The following is a 17,500-nucleotide window of genomic DNA, read 5'->3' on the forward strand; positions in this document are numbered from 1 at the left end:
CCCAAAATCCTTAGTAAAAACTTTTACTAAATATTTTAGTTTTCCGTAGAAAAAAATTCGTTCAATAAGGGTTCCAAAAGAGGTTGATCGTAAATAAGAGGATTGGTTGCGGAGAAAAACAAAAAAAGATTCGTATTCGCATACATGGAAATTATATAGGAACAAGAATAATCTTTGATTCCTTTTTTTCAAAAAAGAAATGAATTCCTTTGGAATAATAAGACTATTTAAATTACGAGACTCATAAAGAAAAAATCTTACTAAATGCAAAGAAGAGGCATCTTTCAACCAGTAGCGAAGAGTTTGAACCAAGATTTCTAGATGGGCAGGGTAAGTTATTAATATATCTAACACATAATTTAAATGGAAGAATTTGTCCTCTAAAAAAGGAAATATTGAATGAATAGATCGCAAATTATGAGATTTTACTATTTCTTTTTGTTCTTTTTCCCCGCAGGCAGATATTAATAACGGGGAAAATGGAATTTCTACAATGACAGCAAACCCTTCTGTCATCATTTGCGAATACAAATTCGTTTTGTGCTTGTACCCCAAAATATCATTTTGGCTCGAATCATTAACAGAAAGAATCAAATGATTCTGTTGATACATTCGAGTAATTAAACGTTTTACAATTAGTAAACTATATTTCTTGTCACCCGAATTTTCCAACAAAATCGCTTTATTGAAACTATGATCATATGCAAATGCATAAATATATTCCTGAAAGATAAGTGGATAGAAAAAGTTATGTTTCCAAGACTTATCTAGTTGTCTATGTCCTTGGAATTCTTCCATCTCAATTGATCCCGAAAACAAAAGTAAAAATAGCAGGTTTCTTGGGTTATCAAATAATACATAGTGCGATACAGTCAAAACAAGATATTTTATTATGAAATAATAGATACCTCGGAGATGGGTAAATTTATCAGCAGACTCTCTATTTTTGTTGCATCTAATTGGTTTTTTTTGTTATAAGAAAAAAAAAATTAGATGGTTAGAAATCCTTTATTTTTTAAACCTAATCGCTCTTTTGATTTTGGAATTTAGACTAAAGTTTTTATCAATATACTCTTTCTTCTACACATTTCTCGCTATCCCCTTATGTATAATGGATAATCGAATAATTAGGATTCGCTATAAAAAACAAAGCATCCACTCGTGGGAGAATCCTTTCCCGCATCAGTTACTAATTTATTTTAACGTCTAATTAGACCGGGAAATCATTCAAATTATGAAAATAAACTCGTTGTTCTTTCTTTCCTCAGAATTTGAACCATAAGGTTCGATCCATTTATTCAATTGACCCAACTTTGAATTCATTTCGTTTCCTTGCAACAATTCAAATAGAATTGTATACCAATTTGGTAAGAATGAAATATTCTCCGAATTTTATATTGATACGACATGCTCTTTTTTCCATTCATTTCCTTTCAGGATCAGTCGTGGTCTTATAAACTCTACCGATGATGTAGACGAATTCTTTGCTTCATCCAAATATGTAAAAGATTCTAGCCGCACTTAAAAGCCGAGTACTCTACCATTGAGTTAGCAACCCGAAAAAGAAATAGATATGTTATGTAGATACAATCGAGATAAAAAAAATGGAATGGAATCAAAACGTCCAATTAGGAAAAAATCCAAACAAAGTTTTCGAATCGATTCCGAACATAAAAGCAAACAGATCAGATGACAATCAAAAAATTTCTTAGAGAAAATACATTTCTAGACCAAATATTATTATCTATTTTTTGGATCCAAATTCTATATTGGAAAAAATCCAACACACCCTTGAATAAAAAACCTATTTTTGGGGCCTAAGACCGAAATAAACCATTTCATTTTTTCTACTTATTTTGACTTCAAAATTGAATTATATTTGTTCAATATACTCTTGTCAATATAAATAGAAAAAAATACAAATATTAATATTTTTGAATTTCGTTATTTAATATTATTTTTATTTAATTTAAATATATGATTATGATAAAGATTTTCTTTAATCGAATTATTCGAATATTATAAATAGAAATACGATATATACAATATATAATATATTTGGAAATCGAAGTTGAAAAAGTCAAATATATAATATAAGAAAATTTTTGTGTTGGATTGGCACTACATAAGAAATCTACAAGAATAGAAAAAGAAGAAAAAAAGTTCTACCAAACTACAACCGCATTATCTTTGTTTTTTATTTGATTAATTGAACTTCGTTTGATTAAGCCGAAATTCTTTAAAAATCTCCGCCCTCTTTAAAATATCATAAACAGTTTCTGTCGGTTGAGCACCTTTTTCAAGAAACTGTAGAATAAGAGGAACATTTAAATAAGTTTGACTTTTTATCGGATCATAAAAACCCACTTTCTGCAAATCTCTTCCTTCTCTTCGGCACCGAACATCAATTGCAACGATTCGATAGACGGCTCATTGGGATAGATTAGATCAACAACACCCCCCTTGGAAACGTATAGGAGGTTTTTTCCTCGTACGGCTCGAGAAAAATGATTCAAAGTTAGGTATATATAAATTAGAATGCCCGATCAAATAAGCCCATAAAATCATCAAATGAATTAGACTAAGAATTAAGTCCTGTTCATTTCTTTATTTCCTAAAAAAAAATCATTTGTATACTCATAACTCAAGTTGAATAGCTCAAACGAAAATCTTGCATTTCATTTATTGAGCAGTCTCAAATACCCTTTTGTCTCATTTAGAATCGATTTGAATTCGAAATTATGATCCAAATCCAAGTGTTATGACAATTAACAATTAAAAAGGTATTTCCTTGTTCCGGAAATCTTTATCTTTTTTTTTTGAATCATTGGGTTTAGACATTACTTCGTTGATTAGGAATACTTTCAAAAATGGCAGCAACATGCCCTTTTTGTTATTTCGTTCTATCAAAGAATAGAATCATACGGACGTCAGATTCCCGACGATATATATAATTATCATATTATCGAAAAGGTTTTAGCAATTCCAATAAACAATTTACCTTTGGGATTTGAAACTTTTTTTTTATCCTTTCGATTTTTCTGTCAAAGATATACTTACGAAGTTGGTCCGGCTTATTGATTGACACTAACCCTAGACCCTTCTCTTTTCCCTTGAGAAATAGCTCAATACTTTATTCCTCGAGCTCCATCATGTACTAGTTTTATTCCACCCCGACAAAAAATACAATGCAGGTTCGAGTGGAATAGAACAAAGGATGTCGAGTCAAGAGCATCCTTTATTAGAGAATGATGGATACTAAGAATCCACAACGGATCATGTCCTTCAAGTCGCACGTTGCTTTCTACCACATCGTTTCAAACGAAGTTTTACCATAACATTCCCCAAATTTGGAACCGGTATGCGGTTAATTCAATTATGAAATCATGAATAGTCATTGGTTCAGTCAGAACAGCCAATACATGGGTATGGAATATATCTTAAGTTATTATAAGATATTTTGAGTAATGGAATGCTTCTTTTTTTACAATAAAATAAAGGAAATATCCCTAAGAAATACAAATCCATGTTTCTTTTTGAGCTCGACCCTTATTAATAAATGAATAATCAAAAAAATAAATCAAAATTTAATATAATAATAGGTTGGAAAATCAACTTTCTTTGCCGGGATGAATAAAAAAATAACTACCCTCTTTATATATTATATAGAAATATATTGGGGATGTATATATGCTTAAGGGCACTCTTTTTTTGGAATTCAAATCAGTGTATGTAATCTATAACCCCATCTTGCCTAAATCTCCAACGAATTCACTTGTATCCGTGTGTCATTTGAACACTTATCTTCCTTTCATTTGATGAAATGGGAAAAAAAAGATTCATTTTTATTAAAATCAATCATTAACAGAAGGAATTAAACTTTAGAAACCGAAAAATGCAATCTTAAATTACATATGCTCCGGCTCTGGGACGGAAGGATTCGAACCTCCGAATAGCGGGACCAAAACCCGATGCCTTACCACTTGGCCACGCCCCACTTATATTTCTATTCTACACTACTAAACACTAATATTGTTATTAATTGTTCGTCAATTCCAGCCCAAATAGCTAAAAAATGGATTCGATTCCGTTGTTAGTATTTTGATACGTGTAGGTATAGAATTCAAATGAATTTATTGATCATTACATAGAATTCCATTAAGATATTGTATGAAAGTAGAATTTCTTCTATTCTCGACAGAGAGTAGAAGGTTTTTTGATTGAGTGAGTAAGTTCAAAAAAAAAGAAGGCCCTTTTTCTTCATTTTTTCTTTCTATCAATAACTCAATCAAAATGCAATAAAAAAAAAAAATGTCTGTTATGCTTAATATCTTTAGTTTGATCTGTCTTAATTCTGCCCTTTATTCGAGTAGTTTTTTATTCGCCAAATTACCTGAGGCTTACGCTTTTTTGAGTCCAATCGTAGATTTTATGCCAGTTATACCTTTACTTTTTTTTCTATTAGCTTTTGTTTGGCAAGCTGCTGTAAGTTTTCGATGAGCTCTTTCATCGTGTCCTAGAACAATGAATTATTTTTTAGAGAAAAATGATTCTAATATTCTAATACTAAATAATTGATAAAATCGGATAAGGCTTGCCATATGAACTCTTGATTAAAACGTTCAAATTTTTGAATCGACACAATCCATATTGTTTCGTTTTCCGATTATAACTCTTTTTCGTAAATGAAAAAGTTTGATCCTCCATAAGATCAACAAGTAGGTATAAGAAAATTATGGATAAGTAAGATAATAATATATAAGATAATACTAACTTCATTTTTTTATTGATTTTTTACAATTACAAAAATTGTTTTCGATTTTGAAAAACTTTTTCGGGTTTAGACGTTAAATCAAATTCAAATTAATTATGGGATATATGGTATAAAAATAGAGAATCTATTCTCTTTTTACAAAAAAAATGACCTTGGAGATTGTGTAATGCTTACTCTCAAACTCTTTGTTTACACAGTAGTAATATTCTTTGTTTCTCTCTTCATTTTCGGATTCCTATCTAATGATCCGGGACGTAATCCTGGACGCGAAGAATAAAAGGAGTTCTTTTCTTTATTTTCATCTATTTTTATAGAATTCTATTCTATATAGACGAAATCGATTTTCTAATTAAAACTCATTAGAATGCTATTCTAGATTTGTCATTTTTTTTAGTTATATTTTGAAAAAAAAATCAAAAAGATTTAAGAACTTTAAAACAGAAATCAAATAGTAAGATTCCGCTATCAAAGGAAACGGAAAGAGAGGGATTCGAACCCTCGGTACGAATGACTCGTACAACGGATTAGCAATCCGACGCTTTCGTCCACTCAGCCATCTCTCCCCGTTGAAAAGAAAAAAGGAATAGTCAAATATTAAATAAATAATTTAGCAAAATTCGAAATAGAATCTATATAACAATACGGTTTATATAACTATATATAATATATACAAAATAGACAAGTTGTATTGTGTAATACAACATTAAGTACAAGTTTTTTTTTTTTAATTCCAACCCGTTAGATAAAGTAAGAAAGATTCGAAGGATTCATTAAAAGATTCAATTTCAAATCTATTTTCTAGTAAAATAAAAAATAATAGAATATATACAAACAAAAAGAATGAATATCAATAGACAATAGAGAATATTCAAATATAGAAAGAAAAGAGCAAAAGAAAGACTTCTTCACCCGAAAGGGCCTTTTTGATTCCCACGGCCTGGCCTAATCCGTCCCTCGCCAGGCCTTTTTTTTTGTTTTAACGGATTCATAGGATCTAGACTAAAAAAAACTATTTATTTGATAATGATAAAAAAATGCTTGTTATTAAAACAAAAGCACAATAATAAAATAGACCCAACACGCTATTTATTATTATCTTTTCGTCCCCATTTTTTCTATCTATTTCTTCTATTTTTTAGTTATTCAACTATCTTTTCATAATCTCATCAAATCCTCCAACAAAAATGCCAATACTCCAAATTTCATGATTCTTTTATAATCCTGTCTTGATTACGTCTAATTTGAATGTTCGACAAAAGTTGTATTTGGATACAATAATCCAACTGTAGCGGGTATAGTTTAGTGGTAAAAGTGTGATTCGTTTCATATAACCCTTTAATAGTTAAGGGGTCTGCCGGTTTGATTAATATTCCGATCAAAAACTTTATTTCTTAAAAGGAATTAATCCTTTCCCTCTCAATGAAAAGTTTGAGGAAAATTATACATTCTCGTAATTTGTATCCAAAAGTCAATTAAAAGTGGAATTTTGGGATTATGAAATTACGAAACAGAAAATTGTATTCAAATTGAATTGGATCAATACTTCCAATCGAATCAGTATAAGTAAAAGATCCATGGATGAAGATAAAAAAGGGTTTCTAATCGTAACTAAATCTTCTATTTTTTCTAGAGAGAAGCAAAATAGCTATTAAATGATGACTTTAGTTTACTAGAGGCTTCAATCAACATATTTCTTTTTGTTTTAGCTCGGCGGAAACAAAATACTTTTCCTTAGGATTCTCTCAACTAGAAATAGAGAACGAAGTAACTAGAAAGATTGTTAGAATCGGTTTTTCTAGAGGGATCATCTAGAAAGTAAGTTGTTTTGAATTAAATGCATTCATACAAAAAGCTGACATAGATGTTATGGGTGAAATGAATTCTCTTTTGTTTTGTAATTTCGTTCCCACCTTAATTTAAACTTAATATTTGGGAATTCTCCATTTTCCATAAAGGAGCCGAATGAAACCAAAGTTTCATGTTCGGTTTTGAATTAGAGACGTTAAAAAGAAGAAATCAACGTCGACTATAACCCCTAGCCTTCCAAGCTAACGATGCGGGTTCGATTCCCGCTACCCGCTCTATTATGTATTCATTAATGCATCATTGAGTTGAATACACAATTCAAAAAAATTGTCTCATCTCACATATGTTTTTTCAAAACAAAAAATAAGTTTTAATAAAATAAAAAATGCTAAAAAATAGGAATCAAAAGCGTCCATAGTCTAATGGATAGGACATAGGTCTTCTAAACCTTTGGTATAGGTTCAAATCCTATTGGACGCAATATATTTCCATATATTTTTTCTATATCCATGTGAAAAACGGCATTTTTTTTTAATAAAAAAAGAATAAAAAAACGAAGAGAGATCGATTTCTTTATGCTTGTTCCTGAAGTAGAAAGCGTTCCATTTGTTCTTGAATAGCTTCCTTTAAAAGGGCCTCTGCTTCCTCAGTAAATGTCTTGGTAGAAGATATGATTTCTTGCAACTCCGGTTTATTCGTTTTTACATAAGTACGTAATTCGACAAGATATTTCCTTACTTGCTCAAGTTCTAATGAATCAAGATAACCGTTCGTGCCGGTATAGATAGTCATTACCTGCTCTTCGACCGTGAGAGGGGCGGATTGAGGCTGTTTGAGCAATTCACGTAATCGTTGCCCCCGTGCCAACTGATTCTGAGTAGCTTTATCAAGATCAGAAGCAAATTGTGCAAAAGCTTCTAATTCGGCAAATTGCGCCAGTTCCAATTTTAATTTACCAGCTACTTTTTTCATGGCTTTAATTTGAGCGGCGGATCCTACCCGAGAAACAGAAATACCCACATTAATAGCCGGCCTGATTCCAGCATTGAATAGATCGGCGGATAAGAATATTTGTCCATCTGTAATCGAAATTACATTAGTAGGAATATAAGCTGAAACATCTCCTGATTGGGTCTCGACTATTGGTAAAGCAGTCATACTTCCTTCACCTAAACGAGAACTTGATTTAGCGGCTCTTTCCAAAAGTCGTGAATGCAAATAAAAAACATCTCCTGGATAAGCTTCACGCCCAGGCGGCCTTCGTAATAGAAGCGACATTTGTCGATAAGCTTGTGCTTGTTTGGAAAGATCATCATAAATGATTAAAGTGTGTCGCTCACGGTACATAAAATATTCCGCTAGCGCCGCTCCGGTATAAGGAGCGAGGTACTGTAATGTAGCGGGGGAATCCGCTGTTTCGGATACCACAATAGTGTACTCCATTGCCCCCCTTTCCTGAAAGTTAGTAACTACCTGCGCAACAGAAGATGCTTTTTGTCCAATAGCTACATAAACACATATTACATTTTGTCCTTGTTGGTTGAGAATCGTATCTGTGGCTACTGCTGTTTTACCGGTTTGTCTGTCTCCGATAATTAATTCTCGCTGACCACGTCCTACAGGGATCATTGCATCAATAGCAATAAGCCCGGTTTGAAGAGGCTCATATACGGAACGTCTCGAAATAATACCGGGAGCGGGAGATTCAATTAACCGAGATTCAGAAGCTGCAATTTCACCCCGACCATCAATAGGTTTAGCTAGAGCATTTATAACACGACCCAAATAAGCCTCACTCACGGGTATCTGAGCAATTCTTCCAGTTGCTTTTACAGAACTTCCTTCTTGTATCATCAAACCGTCACCCATTAATACAACACCAACATTATTTGATTCCAAATTCAGAGCAATACCTATTGTCCTCTCTTCAAATTCTACTAACTCCCCTGCCATTACTTCATCAAGACCATGAATACGAGCAATGCCGTCACCCACTTGAAGTACGGTGCCGGTATTTACAACCTTTACTTCTCGATTATATCCTTCAATACGTTCACGGATAATTTTGCTAATTTCGTCTGCTCGAATGGTTGCCATGAGTCTTTCTTAATTCGTTTTTCTTTTGGAAACAAAAAAATAATACCTACATACAATTAACTAGAAGGACTAATCAGTTATTTCGTTCATCGCACCAAACATGCCAATATTAGCATTGATGGTCCGTAAATGTAACTCATTGTTCAAAGAACTATTCAGAGTCCCTAGAGCTCCTTGTAAGGCTTGTTGAAAAACCCGTTGTCGGACTTGATTAATCGCTTTTTGTTGTTCAAACTGAATGGTTTCGTTTTTATAATTTTCGAATTGTTCTAAAGTTTTATAAGTTGAATTAATCAAATTCATTTTTTCTCGTTCTATTTCAGAATATCCATTCACTCGAAACTGATCCGCGTCTATTTCCACTTTCTTTAAGCGAGCCCTGGCTTTTTCCAACTGTTCAATGGCCTTTCCGCGTAGTTCGTCTGAATTTCGAATAGTATTCAAGATCCTCTGTTTTCGATTATCTAATAAATCACTTAATGAAAGTGGATTATCTTTCCATTCATTTCAAAACATTCATGACCCCTTCCCGAACCAAACTTGAATCTTTCAATTCATTTGGCTCTCACGCTCAATTACTTCAATTATTTATGGCAAATTTCCATATCTTTTTTGACTGTAATGAACCTATCCTCCCTTCTCTGTTCATATGCGAAAAAAAGAAACCGATCATTAATCAAGACTAGAAAATTCGGAGGACTCTTCTGACCCAAACAAAAATAGAAAAATAGATAAGTCAGCAAAGTTGTTTTTTTTATTCAAATCCAAAAATTTGTGTTACTTTATATGTAGGTCATCGACTTGGCCTTTGGCATTTATTTCCTTAATAGTAATAAAAAAAGCATAAACGTTTTTTCAATAACAAGAAATTAAGGGATTCAAATCATTTTATCGACATGAGTGTTCTATATCGAAAGATTTCTAACTATTTTTCTTTATTTAATTGAAAAAATGTCTCGGTATTCGGTATATTAAGTATTAACAGAGTGGTAGAAAGAATACCCTGCTGTATTTGGACTTCAAACAATTTAAGTTTTAACCATGTTATGGTAATGATCCCACATTATTATTATTGGTTGATAGAGAATCAAAGTATAGTTACCAACAAATCCCGAAATGCTATAGTTCTTACATATGATTTCTTTATTTATTATTGATTTCAGAAGTCATTCGTGAAATCATGCAACTTCCGCCCTAATTATAAAGAAAAAGCGGTAGAGTTACAGTTGGTTGAATCCAACCTATTCTTGAAATAAACAACCCGCACACACTCCCTTTCCAAAAAAGATCAATACACCAAGCACTACACTGAGATTTATTAGATTTGTTGCTAAAATATCGGTATTAAACCCGAAACTCCCGGCGGATGGCCAGTGACCCAAGAAAACGAAAGAATCGGTTACATTTTTCATATGATCTCCTCTTATAGATAAACTAAAAAATCGTTGTATTTTTTAACTTCTTTACTACTTCTAAATTCGAAATGAATTTTTTTTTGAATTGAGATTCCCAACAAAAAGAATACTTAACTTATTGGAATAGAATTCCTAATTAGGTACTCGGTTTCGTGTGAATTGCGAAATACTCCTTTTGTTGCAACACTTCTCCCTCGAACTAAGAAGGGGAAGGAAGGAAGAAAGCGAGTGGGTAACACGAATTCTTCATCCTCAAATGAAGTCCTTCCCGCGTATTATTTTCTCAACGAATAAGTAATTCTGTAGGAGCAATTTTTCACCATAAATGTGAAAAAGCAACCTCCAAGTTCAAGACTAGAAAAGAAATACGTATTTCTTATATTTCTTTTTCTTTTCTCGAATTAAACAAAAGGATTCGCAAATAAAAGTGCTAATGCTACAACCAATCCATAAATTGTTAAAGCTTCCATAAAAGCTAAACTAAGTAATAAAGTACCGCGTATTTTTCCTTCTGCTTCGGGCTGTCTGGCAATACCTTCTACAGCTTGTCCCGCGGCAGTACCTTGACCAACTCCAGGTCCAATAGAAGCAAGCCCTACAGCCAATCCAGCAGCAATAACGGAAGCGGCAGAAATCAGTGGATTCATGATAAGTTCCTCACACACAAAAAAAATAAATGGTTAATGATACAATCAACCAATGCATTATGACTTAATTATTCCATTGCTAATATTAATCCAGTCGAAATAACTAACAATGCCGAATTGAAAATGGAAATAAGAATATTATTAAACCATTAGATCATTAGAAAGACTTCATCTTTTTTAGTTCCTACTTGTTGAGTCTTTCTGAATCAAAAGAACTTGCGTTTTTCCATTCCCTTTTTCTAATCATTAATCGTTTTTCGATCTTTTTCTTTATTTTGTCTGTTTATTCATTCAATTCGCAGTCATAAACGAACCTGAAAGACTTCGTCGGTTGGTATCGCTATCGAAATTCAAGTAGGACAAATTAACTATCAGTTCATATATAACTTGGCAATATCTAATATAAAATATACATGGATTTCTTACATAACGTAAACCGCTCTATTTTTGAGTCAATCGGATACCGCTAAACTGTATGTATTTGTATATTTCTATGCTCGAAATAAAATAGATTATCTTGATAGAACCTCTTAATCGAATATCTTGATAGAGTATCTTGAGCCACACATATATATTACCTTACTTGGATTTAAACTAAGATAGACTCTTCCTAAGACGAATCAATGATGACCTTCCAGGGATTCGCCTATATAAGCTGCGGCTAAAGTTGCAAAAATAAGAGCCTGAATACCACTTGTAAATAATCCAAGAAACATGACAGGTATAGGAACCACTAAAGGTACTAAAGAAACAAGAACAACAACTACTAATTCATCGGCTAATATATTTCCGAAAAGTCGAAAACTAAGTGATAGAGGTTTTGTGAAATCTTCTAAGATGTTAATGGGCAAAAGAATTGGAGTTGGTTGAATGTATTTACCAAAATAACCTAATCCTTTTTTTGTAAGACCCGCATAGAAATAGGCGACTGACGTGAGTAAAGCTAAAGCAACAGTAGTATTTATATCATTCGTGGGTGCGGCTAACTCCCCGTGAGGTAGCTGTATGATTTTCCAAGGTAAAAGAGCCCCTGACCAATTAGAAACAAAAATAAATAGAAACATAGTCCCAATAAAGGGAACCCAAGGGCGATATTCTTCTCCAATTTGAGTTTTGCTCACGTCTCGGATGAATTCAAGGACATATTCAAAAAAATTTTGACCTCCAGTCGGAATCGTTTGTGGACTCCGAACAGCTATTGCAGCTGAACCTAATAAGATAGCAATTACAACCCAAGAAGTTATAAGTACCTGGCCGTGGATTTGGAAACTTCCTATTTGCCAATAGAAATGTTGACCCACTTCCACACCAGATATATCATATAACCCCTTTAGCTGGTTGATTGAATATGATAGAATATTCATATTGTCCTCTGACAGAAATATAACTTAAAAAAATTATTTTGATTCAACGAACTCTTTCTTGACTTGGCTACTTTCATTTTCATTTTCTATTTTGGATACTGATTAATTCCATAATATATCCTGCTATTTTTAACAAGTTTTTGAGATTCAAGATCTAGTAACCGATATAAAGTTTAGGAAGTCGGTTTTTAATTTTATTATGAATCAGGGGTTTCTTATATAGCTAGAACGGCCTTCGCAAATTGCAAATACTAATTTGGTAAGAATTAATCGAATTGAAGCTATAGCGTCATCGTTTGCGGGAATCGAAATATCTGCAAGATCCGGATCACAATTTGTATCGATTAAACAAATCGTTGGAATTCCCAAAGTAATACATTCTCGAAGAGCCGTATATTCTTCGTGTTGATCAACGATGATTACAATATCTGGTAATCCTGTCATATATTTGATCCCACCTAGATATGTTTGCAAGTGAGATAATTGTCTCTTCACCACCGCTGCATCTCTCTTTGCGAGACGAGCGAGTCTCCCTGCCGTTTGTTCCATTCTCAAGTCCCTGAATTTATGAAGTCTCGTTTCTGTCGTGGACCAATTCGTTAACATACCGCCAAGCCACTTTTTATTAACATAATGACAGCGAGCCCTTATTGCAGCCCGTGCTACTGAGTCAGCTGCTTTATTTTTTGTCCCAACAATTAAAAATTGTTTTCCTCTACTTGATGCGTCAAAAACTAAATCGCAAGCCTCTGATAAAAAACGCGCAGTTCTAGTAAGATTTATAATATGAATACCTTTACATTTTGCGGAGATATAAGGCGACATTCTAGGATTCCATTTCCGAGTACCGTGACCAAAATGAACTCCCGCTTCCATCATCTCTTCCAAATGGATGTTCCAATATCTTCTTGTCATTTCTCCCCACACTTTCTCTTTTTTTCATTAAATTAAAGAGATGAGGTATTCTGAAATAAAAAATTGTTCCAACGGAACCTTCTTTTCTACCGCTCTACCGCGAATTGGCCGTTGATATACAACCCCAACCATTAATTCCTTTCTATTCGTCATTTTTTAATTTCTTTATTTTATTACTAAATTAAATAACCATAACAAATACATAAAAGATAAAAAAGATGAATTTCTTCTATTTTTGAAACCCCCAAAATCATTGTTGTTTTGATCTATCACGGAAATTCTTTGAAAGACAAGAATCAACTAATTCTCGGTGGTAAAACAAAATATCTCCCATCTTTCTCTCGAATCGATTATTTTTTTTTGTTTTCAAGGGAATGTCCTTATGTTGACTTGAATGGTGTATGAATCCTTTGAATCCGGTACCAACGGGTATCATCCCCCCTAGAACAACGTTTTCTTTTAGTCCTTTCAACCAATCGATACGGCCTCGGAGAGCCGCTTTTGCTAAAACTCGAGCAGTTTCCTGAAAACTGGCTTCGGATATAAAACTTTGAGTATTCAGAGATGCTCTCGTTATTCCCAATAAAGTAGCTCGGTAACATATCGCTTCTTCCAAAGCGCGTCCCGTTCGTTCCGCCCGAAACAATCCAATTAGTTCTCCAGGTAAAAAAACATTAGACATTCCATCTTCGGAAACCAAGACTTTTGATGTTATTTGACGTACAATAATTTCTATATGCCTATTATGGATCTGCACCCCTTGTGATCGATAAACCTTTTGGATCTTGTTAACCAACGAAATACGACTTTGCGCTATAGTTAGCTCAGCCCCAATCAAGAATTCCCAAGGACTTCCAAAAATTTTTGTTATACGTTCGTTCCAACCATCAATCCTCTTTTCTAGATTCATCGATATTGAATCAATCGAACGAACTTCTAAGACTTGCTCCACTTTTGGAAGGCCTTGCGTGATGTCACCAGACCTAGATTTTTCATATATAAATGTAACTAATGTATCCCCTTCATTAATGATTTCTCCATAATGACCATGAACTGTTGCTCCTGGAGTAGCCAAATAGGGCTTAGCCGATCTTATTACTACAGAGTCAAATTGAACAATTAGAACTTGACCCGATTTTAGGTGCGTTCCTTTTTTTGTTATACATACATTTTCACAAACAAATTGTCCAAGATAAATTTTTGTGGATATCTCTTCACAAAAATTATAATGAAGAAAATACCAATTCAATTTGAATGGATTCAAAATGATGTTACTGCATGGATCGGGATTATAAATTCTTCGAGTTTCGTCTATTAAATAATATTGAAATTTAAGTAGGTGAAAGGTTTGTTTTAAATTCTCAAGTTGCAAATAATTAGTTACCAAGATCTGATTATGAGTTATTAAATGGTAAAATGAAAAAAAATGCGCAATTTGAAGGGCTGCTCCTAACGGACCAAACAAATTCCTGATTGGAATTGGGGGATCTTTTTTAATTGATTCTTTGTGATATTTTACACCCTTGAATGGTAATGGGCCTAGTCGAAAACAATTGGATGATGACAAAATTATAAAAAATGGACATTCCTTGTTTATCCCCAACAACGTACGAACAGTTACTTGATTTTGGTTAAATGATTTTTGAAGTTTTGTCTTTGAATAAATGGAATAAAATGGATTCATATTGGTAGGATCTGCTCCCTCTTTTTTTTCAGATGATGGATCATTCCTTTTACCAATATATGAAATAGCGGATTTCGCTAAATTGACCTTTACGAAGTCTCGAATCATACCATTTGTTCTTACTTCAACAAAGGAAGTGCGGGCCTCTTCGATAGAAGAACCTTTTTTTTCTTGATTCCAATTCAATACTAAACAAGTACGTACTAATTGAATATTTGTGTCAGAAATTCCTCGAGTGACTTTGCCATTTCCATAAAGGATATAATTGACAACTCGAAGTTGCACATTATCCCTTTCCTGCAACAAATCCTGAGGGAAAAGTGTTGCTAAATTGATACCGTCCGTTATTTCATACGGGACTACGGGTCGAACCAAAACAAAATATTTTCTCTTAGTAGGGGTGATCCGTTGGACATGAATCCAATTTTTCAAATTTTGTGAGTCCTTGGAATTTGTCCTGCTTGGTGGGATCAAAATGCCACTGTGTCGGGATATCTTATCTGCCTCCCCAGGAAAAAGGATATCTCCCGAAAAAATTTTAAGTTCAATTTTTTTTTTTTTCCTCTCCATTCGGACCACTCCAGCTACTTGGCTTCTTGTATTTAAAGTAATCCGCGTATCAACTCCAATGATACTGTTGTTGCGTACCAGTATGGACGAAGATCCGGGTAAGATATGAACTTCTTCAGGAATGAAAAAAAACCGATCGACTTTCATTTGGTATTTTGGTCGAAATTCTTTGACTCCTCGATACTCAATCAAATCTTCTTTTTTAACGATTGAATGCATCTCTATAGTCCCATATTTAGTAATTCCCGAACTTTTTCTTCGGTATCGAGGATCATCGAAATAAGCAAAAATACAATTTCGACGGAAAATTCCATTTATGGGTATTTCAATCGAGATACCGGAAAGGGGCATTAATTCTTTTTTTCGTTCTTGACTCACTTGAAATGGAATAATGAATCTATTTCGTCGTTTCTTTGCCAATAAATCCAAATTTTTTGCAAGATATATGAGATTACAATGACCGATTCGATTAAGTTGTGAATAATACGGAATCCTATCCTGTTTTTTACTAAAAGAGTCCGGTAATTTATCTTTTACTTGATTGGTAGTGACTGAGGAATTCGAAATATATATTTGTTCGAAAGAAATAGAATGAGTGTTCATTTGATCTTGATCCTTGGAGAGCGAAAAGGGGACTACACTGGATCTGTACGGCTTTCCTGATAATATCCATAAATGGCTTGTTTTTGGTAAGAGATGAACATTACCATATGTAAATTCGGGTGCATGGTACACATCGGTACTCCAGTGCATTTCTCCTTCTGAATCAGAATAAATATGTTTTCTAACCCTTTCCTTAAAATTCAAGGTGGATGTCCCCGCCCGAATTTCAGCAATCACTTGTTCGGATTCAACATATTGATCATTTTGAACTAAAAGAAAACTTTTTGGGGGAATAGTCACATTATGTAGAATATCTTCACTCTCAATAGTGACATATAAGTCGATATAACATAGAAAAGCAGGGTGTCCATGACGTGTACGTGTAGGATGAACCAAATCTTCATTGAATTGTATTTTTCCATTAGAAGGAGCTCGTACATGTTCTGCAGTACCTCCTGTGAATACTCCGCCCGTATGAAAAGTTCTTAATGTTAGTTGAGTACCAGGTTCCCCAATGGATTGGCCCGCAATAATACCTACAGCTTCTCCCAATTCAACCAGGTCGCCGTGAGTAGGACTCCGGCCATAACATAAGCGACAGATCCAAGACGCACTTCTACAAGTAAAAGGAGTTCGAATGGGTATTGGTTGGGTTCGAAGCGTTATGAATCGATTGACAAGTCCAACCCCGATATCTTGATTTCGAGTGGCAATGCACCGTGAACCCATATATATATGGTCTGCTAATACACGACCAATTAATGTTTGGATCAAAATTTTTTCCGGCATCGTACCGTTTCGAGGATTTACAGAAATACCTCGAAGGGTCCCACAATCTCTTCTACGTACAACAATATGTTGAACTACTTCGACAAGCCTGCGCGTGAGATATCCAGCATCGGATGTTCGTACAGCAGTATCCACAACCCCTTTACGGGCTCCGTAGCAAGAAATTATATATTCTGTTAAAGAGAGTCCTTCGCGCAAATTGCTTTGAATAGGTAAATCAATCATTTGTCCTTGCGGATCCGACATTAATCCTCTCATACCTACTAATTGATGGACCTGAGACACATTTCCTCTAGCCCCCGAAAAAGACATTATATGGACTGGATTATAAGGGTCAGTCATCCTAAAATTGGGATTCATTTCTTGTCTCAAATATTCACTTGTAGAATACCATATCTCAATGGATTGACGTAATTTTTCTACCGCATGGATATTCCCATAATGGTGGTGTTTTTCCAAAATCAAACTTTGCTGCTCAGCATCTTGGACTAGCCATCCTTTCGAAGGTATTGTTAAAAGATCATCAATTCCTAATGAAATGGATGTAGCGGTGGCTTGCTGGAAACCCAGAGTCTTTAGTTGATCCAGGATGTGTGACGTATAGGCCATTCCAAAGTGATCTATTAATCTACTAATAAGTCGTTTCATGGCAGTTCCATCTATCGCTTTATTGTGAAAGACCAAATTGGCCCGTTCTGCCATAAGTACCTCCATATTCCGCTGAGTAGAATTCGACAATGAATGGGGTTGAGTTAGTGATTAGAAAACTTCCTTTTCTTGATCTTAATTCACCTAAAAATTCACAAATTATGATCCTAGTTGAACCCGAAAGACTC

At 34.0% G+C, this 17,500-nt stretch overlaps 10 protein-coding genes and 4 non-coding genes across 14 annotated transcripts in view; 3 read left to right on the forward strand and 11 right to left on the reverse strand. All coding sequences in view use genetic code 11, as the record gives it.

Annotated features, from left to right (window-relative positions):
- matK (maturase K) overlaps positions 1-798 on the reverse strand; it is a 1,527-nt gene extending 729 nt beyond the window's left edge. The window contains exon 1 of the mRNA in view: positions 1-798. This exon is cut by the window's left edge and continues 729 nt beyond it. Coding sequence (YP_009380111.1) covers positions 1-798 — 798 coding nt within the window.
- trnK-UUU overlaps positions 1-1,558 on the reverse strand; it is a 2,577-nt gene extending 1,019 nt beyond the window's left edge. Inside the window, exon 1 of the tRNA in view lies at positions 1,522-1,558. This is a non-coding gene — a tRNA (tRNA-Lys). The remainder of the gene's footprint in view (positions 1-1,521) is intronic.
- Positions 1,559-2,205: 647 nt separating this feature from the next.
- On the reverse strand, positions 2,206-3,336 carry rps16 (ribosomal protein S16). Its single transcript has 2 exons — positions 3,300-3,336; positions 2,206-2,432 (listed from the first exon to the last, which is right to left on the reverse strand). The coding sequence occupies exons 1-2, from the start codon at positions 3,334-3,336 to the stop codon at positions 2,206-2,208; spliced, it is 264 nt and encodes an 87-aa protein (YP_009380112.1).
- Positions 3,337-3,925: 589 nt separating this feature from the next.
- On the reverse strand, positions 3,926-3,997 carry trnQ-UUG. The gene has a single exon. It is a non-coding gene; the product is annotated as a tRNA-Gln (tRNA).
- A 323-nt stretch (positions 3,998-4,320) lies between these two features.
- On the forward strand, positions 4,321-4,500 carry psbK. Its single transcript has one exon. It carries the CDS (start codon positions 4,321-4,323, stop codon positions 4,498-4,500), a length of 180 nt encoding a protein of 59 aa, YP_009380113.1.
- A 440-nt stretch (positions 4,501-4,940) lies between these two features.
- On the forward strand, positions 4,941-5,051 carry psbI. Its single transcript has one exon. The coding sequence runs from the start codon at positions 4,941-4,943 to the stop codon at positions 5,049-5,051; it is 111 nt and encodes a 36-aa protein (YP_009380114.1).
- A 198-nt stretch (positions 5,052-5,249) lies between these two features.
- trnS-GCU lies at positions 5,250-5,337 on the reverse strand. The gene has a single exon. It is a non-coding gene; the product is annotated as a tRNA-Ser (tRNA).
- Positions 5,338-6,998: 1,661 nt separating this feature from the next.
- Positions 6,999-7,060, forward strand: trnR-UCU. The gene has a single exon. It is a non-coding gene; the product is annotated as a tRNA-Arg (tRNA).
- A 93-nt stretch (positions 7,061-7,153) lies between these two features.
- On the reverse strand, positions 7,154-8,677 carry atpA. The gene has a single exon. The coding sequence runs from the start codon at positions 8,675-8,677 to the stop codon at positions 7,154-7,156; it is 1,524 nt and encodes a 507-aa protein (YP_009380115.1).
- A 69-nt stretch (positions 8,678-8,746) lies between these two features.
- On the reverse strand, positions 8,747-10,089 carry atpF. Its single transcript has 2 exons — positions 9,945-10,089; positions 8,747-9,156 (listed from the first exon to the last, which is right to left on the reverse strand). The coding sequence occupies exons 1-2, from the start codon at positions 10,087-10,089 to the stop codon at positions 8,747-8,749; spliced, it is 555 nt and encodes a 184-aa protein (YP_009380116.1).
- A 404-nt stretch (positions 10,090-10,493) lies between these two features.
- On the reverse strand, positions 10,494-10,739 carry atpH. Its single transcript has one exon. The coding sequence runs from the start codon at positions 10,737-10,739 to the stop codon at positions 10,494-10,496; it is 246 nt and encodes an 81-aa protein (YP_009380117.1).
- A 620-nt stretch (positions 10,740-11,359) lies between these two features.
- Positions 11,360-12,103, reverse strand: atpI. The gene has a single exon. It carries the CDS (start codon positions 12,101-12,103, stop codon positions 11,360-11,362), a length of 744 nt encoding a protein of 247 aa, YP_009380118.1.
- Positions 12,104-12,307: 204 nt separating this feature from the next.
- On the reverse strand, positions 12,308-13,018 carry rps2 (ribosomal protein S2). The gene has a single exon. The coding sequence runs from the start codon at positions 13,016-13,018 to the stop codon at positions 12,308-12,310; it is 711 nt and encodes a 236-aa protein (YP_009380119.1).
- Positions 13,019-13,268: 250 nt separating this feature from the next.
- rpoC2 lies at positions 13,269-17,366 on the reverse strand. Its single transcript has one exon. It carries the CDS (start codon positions 17,364-17,366, stop codon positions 13,269-13,271), a length of 4,098 nt encoding a protein of 1,365 aa, YP_009380120.1.
- Between the last annotated feature and the right edge of the window lie 134 nt (positions 17,367-17,500).

This window comes from Chenopodium quinoa, chloroplast (assembly GCF_001683475.1).
Source record: "Chenopodium quinoa voucher IT123455 chloroplast, complete genome".
Classification (NCBI taxonomy): domain Eukaryota; kingdom Viridiplantae; phylum Streptophyta; class Magnoliopsida; order Caryophyllales; family Amaranthaceae; genus Chenopodium; species Chenopodium quinoa.